At 43.9% G+C, this 15,124-nt stretch overlaps 1 protein-coding gene across 1 annotated transcript; it reads right to left on the reverse strand.

Moving 5' to 3' along the window:
• Positions 1-255: 255 nt before the first annotated feature.
• On the reverse strand, positions 256-13,897 carry LOC106028039 (telomerase protein component 1-like). The gene is made up of 8 exons (XM_023565871.2): positions 13,806-13,897; positions 2,649-2,825; positions 2,296-2,416; positions 1,665-1,789; positions 1,293-1,406; positions 1,081-1,198; positions 772-966; positions 256-646 (listed from the first exon to the last, which is right to left on the reverse strand). Exons 1-8 carry the CDS (start codon positions 13,895-13,897, stop codon positions 308-310), a joined length of 1,281 nt encoding a protein of 426 aa, XP_023421639.2. The 3' UTR covers positions 256-307.
• Between the last annotated feature and the right edge of the window lie 1,227 nt (positions 13,898-15,124).

Below are 15,124 nucleotides of genomic sequence, written 5' to 3' on the forward strand. Positions count from 1 at the left end.
AGTGTTTATCCGCTGATGCCTGTATCCTCAAGCAGTGGGGGGGTCATTGGCAAGAGGGTGGAAAGTGAAGTCCTGCATGAGTTAGCCACATAAACCCCAGGATCAAGTCAGAGAGAAAGAAGGGCAGTACACCCAGTCTGCCCAAATCCTTCATCTTTGCAGGCCACAGTGAAAGGGTATTTTTCTGGGAGAACGCTGCCTACCCAGGAGAGGAGTGCTTGTCATGGTGCTACGTCTGTGTGCAAGTACTTAAGCTCTTTTTAAACTTTTTATTTTCTTGCATTTGTCTCCTGAGGGCAGGGAGTCCTTAAGTGCTTGGTCCCAGCAGATGTTTCCTGCTTCTTGCTAGGGTTTCCTGGTGCAATAGAGAAGCAAATGGAAAGGAAAGGAGGTCTTTACTGAGGATGTGGGGCGCACAGCTCATGGGGATGGCTTGTCCTCTGCTGGGTACAGAGGGGCTGAGGTTCTGTGACCGCTGACCAGAAGCGCACTTGGGGCGGGCAGAGGTGACACACAAGGCAGTGACTGGAATTCTCCTCATGGGCACGGGATAGGAAGGAGGAAGTTGTAGGCAGGGCTGAAGGAGGAGGAGGAAGTGGTCATCAGGTGAAGCGTTGTTTTTGCTGTGGCCTTTTGCCATGTTACACTACCAATATGTTAGGAAACAAACAAAAAAAAAGTCACACTCTTTTACCTGCACAAGCTCCTGTCACCACCCCCAGCTACCTCTCATCACCCACACTCTAGTGTGGAGGCCCCTGGGACTCCTACCAGGAAGGTGGTCTTGCCCTGTCCTGATTGCCCAGTCACAACGGTCAGCTTTCCACGGGGCAGCAGGAGCTGCCTCACTGTGTCCTGAAGCAGCTTTGGCCGGGCAGGACTTGGTGGGCTCTGCAGCTCCTGAAAGGTGGCTTGCACCAAGTCATCATCTGGGATGGACACTGGCAGCTGCTGCTCGGCCTCAGGCTGAGGGCACATGGGCAGGGGCCACTTAGGTTTCCTTGTTCTGCTTGTAGTATCCCCACCCAGGAATCTCCACTTCCCTTCTCTGCTCCTGTGGCCATTAGGCATTCTGCTCACCTGTAGGTAGAGTTTCTGGATCATACCCCACACATCCTGGAGAACCAGCTGCCCAAACTCCTCTAGTCCTCCGGTGCAGGGCCGGCCAGCAGCTATGCCCTGCCATTCACAGGAGTATCTATAGGCAAAGCAAGCACACCCCAGTCAGAGCGGGTCAGGCTCCCCATGCCAGAGCCCGCTGTACCCAGAGCTGCCAGCCTCCCCCAGCTCACCTGCGACAGGTGGTCCCTTTTTGTGTGCTGAGGTAACTCTTCAGTGCTGACATCCGCTGGGCGGCCTCTTCAGACTCAGATGTGAAGTCAGATCTCCAGGTCTCGGGCACAGACCTGACCACCAGACACCCAAGAATGAGCTAGAATCAGACCACAGTCTCCCTCCACCCATCATCAGATAGGGCTCTGTCTTCCTGAGACCCAAGGAGGGACGGACTTCAGCCCCTGGCCTGGTGAGTGCTGTAGAGGCAGGGGCTCTGTGTCCTGCTTCTCTCTCAGAGCTGTTAGCTCACCTCGCCCATGCCCATGCCACACCTGAGCCTGCCTGGCCTGGTGGGGAGGAGCCCGGGCCCTGGGGGCAGTGGGAGGCACCTGAGGAAACTGGAGTCCCGGAGGTAGATGAGGGCCTGGGCGCAGGGCTGCAGGCCTTGACCCCGGTTCAGGAACTGCATCACCTCCATCTCTGTCACGGAGCGGCCTGGCGGGTACTGCCGGGCCTGCAGGGAAAGGGCAGGGACGGGCAGCCTCACTGCCAGGCCCACCGCTCCTCCCTTCTAGACTGCCGAGGCTCCCCCTGCATCATCTCGGCAGAATTCTTCCCTCCTTCCAAGGCAAACTCTGAAGTAGCGCTAACAGCTAACACTACTTAAATTCCTGACATATTCTGTGAATCTTGCAGAGTTTAATTTTTATCAGGACCCTGAAAATAGAAGTTCCTCCTTCTCTTTCCTGTGTGAGGAAACGGTAGGTTTTGGGAAGCTGCTTCCCAGAACACTTACACACAGCAGGAGGGAGATTAGAACTCAGAGCCACCTGAGGCCAAGACCTCTGCAGACCTAAACTCAAGGTCTCTCCTCATGGAAACCTCGGTCACTCGCAGAATCCTTTGCCTGCATTCACTGCACGTCTTGAGGAGAGGCCTGTGAGAGTCCCAGGCTGCTGACACACTGTGGCCTCCCCTCCCCTGGTGCTCCCCACCCTCCTCCAAGCTTGGCTGCCTTACCCAGCGGAAATGAGGGTGGTCGGGAAGGCTGTAGCTGGGGGGAACGTAGCCATAGCAGGAGCCCAGAATCCCCACGAACAGCTGTGACTTCTCCACCTCCCCGAGGCACACTTCCAGCTGTCTGTTGGGATGGTGACAGGGACACGCAGAGTCACAGGGCCTCCAGGCCAGGGAACTTAGACATAGAACCAGAGGGACAGGACCCTGGCACACAGCAAGGGAACACAGGCTGCTCATGGTCACACCAAGGGAGAAGTCCCTGCCCGACCCTCCTCTGGTCCTGCAGTCCTCACCCTGCCTACCTGGGCTCCATCTCTGCAATCCTCCTCCCTGACCCACACCCCCGTCCACACCTGTTCCTCCAGGTGTCCTCCTCGGTGACGCCCCAGTGCAGGTCGATGCCATGAAGGCTGATGCGGTGGGAGGCGGCTCGGGCCTGCAGTGCTGGCAACACAGTCCTCAGCAGCAGGTCCCGCTCCCCGTGCATGTCCCGGAAGGTGGAGGAAATGAACAGCCGGATGCTGCGCCAGCTGTGGGCAAGCAGAGGGCGAGGACAGCCCACAGGTTGGGTCCTGTTTAAACCCACAGACACAGCAGAGGGTGCAGTGGGAACCTCTGTGGAACACACTGCTGTGGCCTCAGATGCACAGCCCTGGAGTCTAAGCCCCAGTGGCCACCTCTCCTGCACCCCTCCTTTTTCAGCCAGTCATTACCATTCCTGGATTAGTTCTTCACAGCCCTGTAAGCCACACACGCTCACTGTCCCCAGCCTACCTCTCAAGTGACTATAGTTCTGCCAGCCTTGGTGATACAGCCTGTGATGCTGCCACTGAGGAGGCTGAAGCAGGAGGATTGGGAGCCTGAGGCCAGGTTGGACAATTTAGAATAACTCTAAAAAAAAGACAGAAAGTGCCTGCTATCTACTAAAGGCCACTGGTCCAGAGCTCTAAAGAGTATCCCCAATTGACATTCAAAAACTTATCCGCCTTCATCCTAAAGAAATCAGAGTAGCCATTGCCGTTACTGTTCATGGTAGTTCGGGTTACTTCTTCAGAGGGAAAAATGTTATGAGAAGCCGAGTCTGTCCTGTATCCCATGGGGCACAGAAACCCTCCCTCTTTCCACTGAGTTCATTAGCTCCAACCTCAGTGTACTGCATGCAGAACTTGGCTTCAAGGAGCCCTCTCATACCCGCCTTATACTGCGTTACGAATCACACCTCCCTTCACCTCATCACACAGGCACAGTACCACATCCATTATCAGAGGACAAGCAAGCACAGTCAAACAGACAGAGAACTGCTGGGCATGGTGGCACGTTCCTGTAATCCCGGGACTCTGGAGGCTGAGACAGGAGCACTACTACAGGGTGGAAGCCAACCTATGGTCTAAAGTGAATTCAAGGCCAGCCTGAGCAGCATAGCAAGACTCTGTCTCAATAAACAAGAAATAAATAATAAAATAAATAAAATGCAGCATGGTTAGTCTTCTAAATTTTATTTATCGATGAATTTACTTTCTTATCATGGTGCTGGGCACCGATCCCAAGACTACGCATTCTGGGCAAGTTGTAGGAGCCCAACCCCAGACAGAGTGGTTTCAGCAGTGTTTTCATTTGTGCTATTTCCCCTGCACACCGTGCTGCTCTTAATGTCTTCAGTCTGCACCACTGCTGACAAGTTTCCAGACTTTCCGTAATCTCAACACTCGGTGTAGAACTGCCTCAATTTACTTTGCCTCTTTTCTCGTGAATAACCTGAAGTTATGAGTGCGAGGGTGGATTCTGTGCAGTATGTGCCCTGGCATGAGTGTCACTTACTGGTGACATGAACCGCGTTCACTTTAAGGTTAAGGCGATTGTCCATTTTTGTGTTTTTCGAAGGTATTGATGATTGAACACAAGGCCTCTGCATGCGAGGAGGACTTAGAGCACCACTCCTTTTCAACGTTGTACAGGGGGTCCTACCAGTAGTGTAATTAGGAAAGCAGGGAAATAAAAGATTTCAGCCAAGCATGCAGTATAATCTGGCACTCAGGAGAAAGAGGTAGGAGGACTGCAGTGAGTTCAAGACCAGCCTGGGCTACACAGTGAGTCCAGGGCCAGCCTAAACTACATATCAGTACCCTGCCTCAGCAACAAAGAAAATGATAACAAACAGAATGCCTTAAGTGTTTGAAAGGAAGAAGTAAAACTGCCATCGTTCACAGAGTACCTCACTGTAGAGAGAGAAATTGTAAATAATCGACAGATTTTTAGGGTCAAGGATAAATATGTAGCTTCCACAGGTGAACTATTAAATCAAAAAATGTGTAGCTAAAAACAACAGATGGACAAACACAGCTGTGGTATGACTGGCTAGGAAAGGCATCCCCTACATTAGTGGATGTCAATTAATTTCTGCGCAAACACCTTGATTGAATCTCAGAGCTATGGGTTTCTCATAGAAGTTGTTCATCAAGTGGAGGGATGGCTCTGGGATTCCAAATTTCTGAAAATGTGAGTCCTGAAAGGATGCTGCATTAGCCACATGGTTTTCTCCATGAAGGCCATGGGATTTTGGCCTCCAGTGGTTGATGTTGATGGTCCTCACCCATTTGATATTCTGTGGTAAATTTTGTTTGGTAATGGTGTAGAATCAATTTCTTTATGGCTGGAATGGGTTTGGTAACATCTGATTGATTTTTGCAATTGTACTCTTAAGAGACATTGGTCTATACTTTTCTGGTGATAATCTATATCTGGTTTTGATTTTACACTACCTTATGGATGAATTAGGAAGTATTCCCTTCCCTGTTTTCTGGAAAAGCATAGAAAGCCTCCTTCAACTTCGGAAGCAGCATAATAGTTCAATGAATGGATATATGTCCTTAGTTTGTTATCTATCCTCTTTTTATATCCACCAATGTTGCAATGGCATGATATATGCAAAAAGGCACATCTGTTGTTTCATGTGAAAAAGGAATATACATTTATGATGAATGGATGATGGTAATTTGGTTTCTAGAAAACGACAGAATATTCTATTCACTTGACCTACTTTATGGGATTTGTAGGGAGTTTAACATTATTTTATGCTGTTAAATATGTGATCCTAAATCAAAATAAACCAACAAACAAATAATCTTCATTGTTATTTCAGGAAGTGTGTTGCAAGTATTTAAAAGTACTCAGGAAGTCTTTGGCTCTGACCTCTACTTTACTATTTCTTAGAAGGAGGACATGGGAAAACTTCTGGTTCTCTCTTTCCCGAGATGTTTAGTGACAGTAGTCTTAGGGCTTTCCAGGTTCTGGAGACATCTAGTGAGGAATGAGATGTTAAAGGACGAGAGACTGAAAGGTTTTGCCCCGGTATAAATCGCTGTACAGATATGGCAGTGGGCTAACATGGCGGAAGCAGAAAGGTGACCCAGCGGCCACTCCCTGCTTTTTCCCCCTTGACCCAAAGTGTTACTTTCCCATTTGCACAGGAAGAAAATTCCAATTAGTGCCGCACACATCATCCATGCCGACCCAGTGCGCCACTTCCGATCAGAGATCGTATAACCCTCTGTATCCACGTGGAAGGAGACGGCCAAACCCCTGCAGGTTGTGGGCTCTTCTCCTCTCTGCGTCCTCAAATAAATGGACACTTTCACATGCTTCTTTCTTTTGCTTCTTTATTGCACCAGGAAACTCTAACATAAGATATTTCCATGACACAGAACACCTATGAAAAAAACAGATGGTCACTAAACCAGTCCTTGAAAATGTTCTGAAGGGTATTCTATATAGATAACAAGGACTACAACTCCACAAACTGCCACAGGATGAATCAACCAGTCAAAGCAAGCAACTAAACTCAGGACGGAGGGAGAGAACCAACAGCAGGGTGATTAGGTTACGAGGATGTCAATAGATATTATAATCTTCAATGTACATGGTCACAATTCACCAATGAAAGAGAGTGGTACAACAGATCAAGAAGCAAGATTGTGTTGGGCATAATGGTGCACACTTGTAAACCCAGCACTCAAGAAGCTGAGACAGGAGGATCATTATACGTTCATGGACGGGCCAGGCTTCACAGTCAGTTGAAAGCCAGTCTGAAATAGAGAGCGAGACTCTGTTTTAAACAAACATTTCTCCCCTCTCTGAAAAAAGGAGGCAAGTTTCAACAGCATGCTCCATACCAGAGATGCATTTGGAGGATCCTGGGAAGATGGCAGATAGGTAGCAGAGTAGAGAGCCTCTCTAAGAAAAACAACTCAGGCACTAGAATTTAACATCATGGAGAAGACCAGACAAAAGGAGAGGGATTCTCACAACCCAGGAAGAAACTGAGGGGGAAAAAAGAAAAAAAAAGGAAGGAAGGAAGGAAGGAAAAATGTGGACGGAAAGCTGGAACTAGACACACTCTCACTGGGACCAGTCCTGCACTGTGCTGGGTGTGCCTTGGAGTTGGATGACTCATGGTTGCGCTGAAATTGTGGCCGCCAAAATCGGGGGTTTGGTGAGTCCAGGGCCTTTGGCAGGAGGATGTGGTGCAATGGAGAGTGGAACCAACATGGAGAACTGCATTAATCCCTGGTGAGTGCTGGGAGTTGGGTCCCATGGAGGGGGTGACAGGCTGGACGACATATTGGAGTTGGGCAGGACAGGCCTCAACCTGGAACCACAGTGGCATCAGTTGGCCCGCCCCTATCCCAAAGAGGACTGGTGGAACCTGCTTGGGCTGTCACACCCCTGGTCGAGACCCAATAGCCAGGGACGAAACCTGCGACATCTGCACAGCACAGACTAACATGCTGAAGGCACTCGCCAGTTGACTGGCTCAGAGGAGAGGGGCCAGCACACATCTCCCTGCGTTCACCTCAGATAACAGCAAACTGAAGAGGGCAGTAAGCTCCCAGCCAGCATGCTTCAGAAAAACTGTAGGCAATATGGAAAGGGCCTGAGACCTCCACCATACACTTGTCTGAAAGAAATCAGAAACATGACAAGAGAAAGAAATAAGAAAAAGCCTCCAGCTGCTGACCCTGGGAAAACAAGTCCAGGAGAGGTAAATACAGAAGGAATCCAGTGCAGCAATCATGCAATACTAGCCACAACATCAGCGGACATAAAGAAATACCTTCATGACCTCATAGATGAACTTAAAACTAAAATTTTAAATTAAGTGAAGCAAGATATAAAAAGATTAATAAAAGAAATGCTAAGCACCTCTCAATAAGATACAGACGGAAGAATGGAGGAACCCAGAAAAAGGAGAGAAACCTTTGATAAAGAATATAAACAAAATCTAGAATACATGAAACAGATCCAAAGAGATTACCAGGAAATTAAAAACTCCGTTGAAAGCTAGCAAAATTCCTTGACAGAAACTAAAGTAAGACTTTCAAAACTTGAAGATAGATTTGCAATGTGTGATCATGAAAGGAAAGATCTCTTAAAAATAATAAGGAATCAGGAAGTAACAATACAAAGGCTAGAAGATGACAGGAGGATCCATAATTTAAGAATAAAAAACATGAACAAAGAGGCAGGAGTAAACACAAATAAAATACAAAGGCTATTCATAGAAATAATTAAGGAAAAGTTCCCAAGCATAGGAAAAGGAAATGATATTCAGATACATGAGGCATACAGAACTCCAGCCAGCTACAACCAAAACAGATTTATACCTAGATATATAATAAAGATTGCAGAAATTCATCACAAGAACAGAATATTAAAAGTGGACTGAGAAAAGAAACTTATCATCTATAAAGGAAAACTCATGGAAATCACAACAGACTTCTCAACCCAAACTATCAAATCAAGAAGAGCTTGGAGCAAAGTATTCCAAGCCCTGAAAGAAAATAACCTCCAGCCCAGACTGATATACTCTGAAAAGCTGTGTCTCAAAATTAATGGAGAAACAAGATGTTTCCATGATGATAAAGAGGAACTGTGGGAGTTCGGGACCACCAATCCAACATTACAAAAAATACTGAAGGACATTTTATAGAGTGAGAAAAAATTACCAGAATTCCAGAAACAGTGGCAGAGAGGCCTCAATGAACAGGGCAGACAATGGAATGAAGGAGAAAAGTAGACAACCAACAGCAGAATAATAGCGTAGCACAGATGAGACAGAGAATATGTAATCTCTAACACAGATGGCATTGATACGCTAGCAAAAAGAAACACAGGCAGAGTAGATCAGGAGACAGGGTCCATTGAGATGCTCTGAATAGGAAATATAATCTACCTGAGAGAGGGTTAATGAAGCAAAAGTCAAAGATGAGAAAACAATGCTCTATGTGATAAGGGAACCAGAGAGAAATAGGGACAATTTACCCAGCAGCTGCAGATAAGTTGGAAAGTCATGACACTTTGGTGCAATGAACTACTCAGCTATTAGGAAGGAAAACCTTGAGGCTTTAGTAAAGAAATACAGCTCAAGATCAAGCTCAGGGGTAAAAATGTTCAGAATCACTTTGTAGATAATGGGTTGCCCCCCTAATCTAAAAACTAAAGGAGATGGTAGGAACCCAAATGTACAAAGCACCCTGAGAAAGGGAAAAGGAAGGAACTGTCTAAAAAATGAAGACAGAGGACACTGTTAATAGTGTATCAGGATTTGAAAGCCATATTAGTCTTATCGCTCTGTTTAGTTTGATTTTATTCTGTTCCAATCTGTCAACTCATACTAGATTTGAGAACACAGACAGCTATCCCAACAATAGCAAGATATACTACGGTAACTATCCTTAATTTCCTAATAACTTAAACTGGAGTCCTGTATTACTTACATTGTCTTACCATGACTGATCTTATTTGAATCTGGTTTGTTAGATCACTGTTTTGTCTTAACTGATTTTATTCAAATTTAGTATGCTTCATAGTATCAAGTCTAAGAGCAGAGGCAATTACTCTGAAGATGACAAGATGCAATAGGATACCCATTCTGGTTTGATTATTAACTGCTTTTGAAGTCGTATAATGTCTCCAATATTTTGTTTTTATTAATATTGCTATCTAGTGCTATGTTCAATTATATTATGCCTGATGACATAGACAATTCTATAGAGAATAACAAGAGACATCATAGTCACTACTGTAGATCACCTAGTATTGTGGTTTTATGTGTCTTTTTTGTTTCATGTTTTTCTAGGAGTCTGTTTTGTTGTCTTGTTTTGATTTGTTTTTCCCTCTAATACAGAAAGGATAGGTATATAGGTAGAGGTTCATGCATGTGTAGAACTTCTAAACAGTTTATAAGAATAGATTATGTAATGCACAATGTAATGAACAGATACTTTGACGAAAAAGAAACACTAAGATACCCATTACTAATTCCATAGCATCATGATATAAAATCTAGCAATACTATTATTCTCTGTACAGAGTGATATTAGTCTGTTTTCTTTTGTTTAATTTCAACATACGTAAAGATATGGACAGCTATTTTGAAGAGAACAAGAGACATTATGGCAGTCATCGTTGACTTCCCTATTGTCTGGTCTTGAAGACCTAAAATGCCTTTATCATCCTGTTCGGATCAGTTTAGTACTCTATTGTTTGGTATGAATTTACTGTGTGTGAAGATATGGACAACTATTTGAAAGAAAACAAGAGACAGTATGACAGACAGTGAAGATCTCTGGTGGTCTTGCTTTGAAATTTGTTTCTTAAATTGTATTCTTTTGATCTGTATTGTTCTGTTTTGTTATGTTTAATTTTACTCTCTTTTAAAAAAAAAGAAACAAGAGACACATTTGACTCAAAAAGAAATTCATAGAAGGAAAGTCAAAGGCTAGAATGACAGTACCAGCACAGCATACCAGAACTTACGGAATGCAATGAAAACAGTCCCACAAGGTAAAGTTATAGTGTTGAATTTCTGGACCAGAAAAATGGATCGAGGTCAGATAACCTCTGTTGAACCTCAAGCTTTCAGAAAAAAACAAGCATGACTCAAGGCTAGAACGCTTATGAGTTAGGCAATTAGAACCATCAGAACAAAAATCAGTGCAATGAGACTAAGTAAAGAATCAATGAATCAGGAAGTTGTGGTTCTTTTTTGAAAAATTAAACAAAATTGGCAAACCTTTAGCCAACCTTATTTTTAAAAACTGGTACAAAAGACTTACATCTGTGCAGGAAGGAGTGAAGGACGTAGATAACAGCAGATCCTGCAGGAATCCAAGAGACTATTTATACCTATTCTGAGAGCCCATCCTCTAGTAAGGTGTAGAACACAGAAGGGACAGATTCCTGAATACATATGAATTTCCAAAGCTGAACCAAGAAGATACAAATATTCTAAACAAACCAATACTGGTGTATGAAATTGAAGACATAATTTAAAACACACCATTAAACAGAAACCCAGGCCCTGACTCGTTGCTGGATTCTATAAGAAATTAAGAGAAGACCAAACATCACTCTTCTCACACTTTTTAATGAAATTGAGGAAGAAGCGACAGTTTGGGAGCAAATTGATTTCTGAAATCAAGCATTACCCTCTTAAAAAATACCAGGCAAGAAAACAACTAAACGAGAGAACTACAAGCCAATCTCCATAGAGTATTGACACAAAAAAGTGTCAATAATATTCTGGCAAACAAAATGCAGCAAATCATCAAGCATATTACACACCATGACAAAGCAGGATTCATTTCAGGGATGCAGGAATGGCTCAATATATGCAAATCAATAAATGTAATACACCATATTCACAGAGCTGAAGACAAAAACAAAATGATCATTTCAATAGATGCAGAAAAAGCATCTGACAAAGTCCAATGCTCATTCATGTTAAAAAGAAAACCTACAGAAAATTGGAATGCATCCTCTTTCTCTCAATCTGAGAAAAGCCTTCTATGACAACCAACAGCCAACATCATACTAAGTGGACAAAAATGAAAGCTTTCACTCCCAAAACAGGACCACACAAGGGTTTCCACTGTCCCTAGTCTTATTCAGTATAGTTCTGGAAGCAATAGCCCCACCAATTAGACAAGAAGGACACACACAGGGAGAGAGAGAGAGAGAGAGAGAGAGAGAGAGAGAGAGAGAATACAATAGAAAAGGAAGAAGTTAAATGATCCTTATTAGTAGCCATGACATGATGCTCTATATAGAAGACACCAAAAATGCCACCAAAAGCCTTCTAGACTGAGTGCCCAAGGTTTGTGTTGTAGCTACACACAAGGTCAACACTGGACTATCAACAGCATTCCTCTGCACAAGCAACAAACTCACAGATAGAGAAGTGAGGGAAGTCATACCCTCCACAATTGCATCAGAAACATGAAATGCTCAGGAATCAGTCTAACAAAGGAAGTGGAAGATCTATACACTGACAATTACAGTGCTTTGGAAAAGGAGAGCGAAGAGCATATCAGAAAGTGGAAAGATATCCCTTGGTCATAGATAGGAAGAACCAACACAGTGAAAATGGCCCTACTCCCAAAATTGCTGTACAGGTTGATTGCAATCCCAATCAAAATACAATCAGCACACCTCACAGAATTATAAAAAATGATTTTTAAACTTCATTTAGAACTAAAAGAGACTTAAGAGTCGCTAAAGCAATTCTGGGCAACAAAGGTACGTCGGGGGCATCACAATCTCTGACTTCCAATGATGCTACAAATCTACTGTGATAAAGCCAACGTGGTATTGGCAAAAAAGCAGATCTGAGGACCAGTGGGACGAGACAACTCCAAACACACTCAGCCAATTGATCTTTGACAAAGGGGCCCAACATGTTCACTGGAAGAGAGAGCCTCTTCAATAAATAGTGCTGGAAAAACTGGCTCTGCACAGGCCGAAGACTAAAAGTAGACCCGTGTGTCTCACTATGTACTAAACTCACGTAAAAATGGATAAAAGATCTAAATATTAAAATAGAAACAGTAAATATGCTTGAGGTGAAAATAGTTAGAGATCTTGAAGACTTCAGCGTAGGCAGAGACTTCATGAAGAAAACACAGACTGCACAGGAAATACTAGAGAATAAACTAATGGGGTCTCATCTAATTTAAAAGCTTTTGGGGCTGGGGATTTAGCTCAGCGGCGTAAGCACCTGCCTTGCAAGCAGGCGGTCGTGAGTTTGATCCCTGGTACCAATAAAAATGAAAAAGACAAAAAAAATAATTTAAAAGCTTTTGCACAGCAAGACAAACCACTCACAGAGTCAAAAGAAAACAAACAGAGTGAGAAAGTGTTACGTCCAGCTGTCACTCAGATAAAGGACTCATATCTAAAGGAATAAAGAATTGAGGGCCAGGTTTTAGCTCAGTGGCACAAGTGCCTGGCAAGTGCTAGGTAGTGAGTTTAGTCCCCAGTACGAGGAAAAAAAACCTGAAAAAATGTCAGACCCCATCCCTAAATTCAAAGACTCTCCAAAAATGGGCATCTGAAATGAATAGACACTTCTCAGATGCAGAAATTCAAATGGTGGATAAATATATGAAAACATGTTAATTGGCCATTGAAGAAGTACAGTTTAAAAGAACACTGATATTTCATCTCACCCCAGAAAGAACAGCTATGATCAAGAAGTCAACCAATAACATATACTGGAGGGGCTGTGCAGAAAAAGGACACTTCCACTATTGGTGAGAGTGTAGACTGGTGCAACAACTGTGGAAATCAGTGTGGAGCTTCCTCACAAACTAGGATCAGAGGTCCCACTTGGCGCAGCTATTCCCCTTCTGGGTGTCTTTCCAGAACACTTAAAAATCATACCACAGCAATGTATGTGTAGTCACATTGATAGCAGCACAATTCATAAGAGCTAAATGTTGGAAACAACACAAATGCCTATAAATTGAGGTCTTTTTACACTATAGAATACTACTCAGCCATAAAGAAGAACAAACTGGATTCTTTTATTGGTACATGAATGCAACTTGAGAGCATAATCGTAAGTGAAGTGATTCAGGTTCATTTGCATAAGTATCATATTGTCTCCCTGGTGTGAGAAACTGAAGGGTAAATAAGGTCCAAAGTGTACAGTAGGTTTTATGAAATGGGAAGCGACTGTTCAAAAGGGACAAGGAATGGGGGAAGGGGAAAGGAGCAAAAGGGAAAAGGAAAATAATTACAAGACACTTATTCTACTAGAGCAGAGTTGATTGAAAGGCAAGGATTGTACTAAAATCATTTGGAGGATTTTTTTAAGGTCATGGCTTATGCACTGACTGATTAAAGATAGTAATACCCAATGTATTCACAATTGTTATTCTCTTATTTTGTTATGCAATGTTGTTTTACTTTTTTCCACAAAAAGTAAACTAGAAATAAAAACTAAGAGTTAAAAATAAAAACTAAGAAATTTATATCATTCTTTGGAATAAACCATACTAAAAAATAAAATATGTGTATACTTAAAACTAAAGAATGGATCAAAGTCATTTAACTAATCACAAATGAATCAAATGGAATCTATGAAAACGCATTCGATTCGTAATATGGCTAAAATATTCATATCACACAAATAATCTACAGGCTTCAGAGCGCACTCTGCAAAAGCTCACAAGCGGTGGATGTCATCCAGGTGCTGCAGCAGGACTGCCTTCCCATGGTGGGAATCCTTGGGGCCAGCTGGCACAGGATACCCACAAGCCATTCTGTGGCGGCAATGAGCTTGATAGTGCCTTCTGGTTCTTCGCTGGTTACCATCTTTGTGGGAAGCTTTATGGGTCTCTGACAAGAGATGACTTTCGCCTGACATTTGAGGAGGTGAGATGTGGGGAACCACTCAGACGGGATCAAAACTCAGAGCATGTGAGAACACTTGTGGACAGCAATGAGGACGCGACCCCACTGTCAGCACAGATGCACAAGGGGGCATAAATATGTTACCAAGACCCAGCAGTAGACAACTATGCATGCTTCACTCAGGCCAGCAGGAAGAATGCACACAGGTGATAAAAACATTTTTTAAAAATTTACAATAAAGACCCAGGTGGCTCTTGCACTCCTCTCTGCTCTGCCCTGTGCTGCCTGTTGTTACTGACAGTTGGCACACATGCATTGTTTAACCTGGGCTCCTCGTTCATGAAAATCACCCTCCCCTCCCCTTCAGGGGGCTGACAGTATGTCAAGTGCTTTCTGGCAAGGGAGGCTCCATCATCACACTTCTGATCATCGATATCTTAATAAACAATGATAATAGCAAATCAACTTACAAAATGCTTTCCCTTAAGTTGTCTGAGTTGTGGGGACAGGCAGAAAAGGAAAATCAGAGGGCAAAGATGTAGCCAAGCCCTGGACACCGGCATATACATACATGTAAAACCCTCTGTCTTCACAAAACACTCCAGGCAGAGTAGGCTTGCAGAAACTGCAGAATTCTCCCAAGAATCTCGGGATCACTGGCTTCTCCTTCTGTGGAGAAATAGGGCACACGTGTCCCAGGTACTTCTTTCTAACTAAAATGTACCCTTGTTTAACTAGAGAGTTGGTGAATTGTGATTGTGTGTGTGTGTTCATGTGTGCGTGTACACTACGGATCATACCAAGGACTTCCCAAATGCTAGACAAACACTCTGGCAGTGAGCTGCACCTCCACCAATAAACTGCTGCATTTCCAGGCAAAACAGAAAGTTAAGTTTAAACTACACCTGTCTGAGTGCCTCCTCCAGTGCAGACTCCAAGGCAGCCTTCACGCCTTCATTGTCTGGGAGGTCATAGGCTTCCCAGATTCTAAGTTCATCAAAAGAATCATATGCATTCCCGAGTTGGTCCTCTGAGAGGAGCTCTCTGACCTGCAGATCCTCCTGCTTCATGCAGAGCCTGGATCCACTAGTCAAGAAAGGAGTACGGAGGTCACTGTGTCACAAAAGGAAAAGCT

Source organism: Cavia porcellus, unplaced genomic scaffold (genome assembly GCF_034190915.1).
Source record: "Cavia porcellus strain 051 isolate PalLab524CR breed Dunkin Hartley unplaced genomic scaffold, mCavPor4.1 scaffold_18, whole genome shotgun sequence".
NCBI classification, from domain to species: Eukaryota; Metazoa; Chordata; class Mammalia; order Rodentia; family Caviidae; genus Cavia; species Cavia porcellus.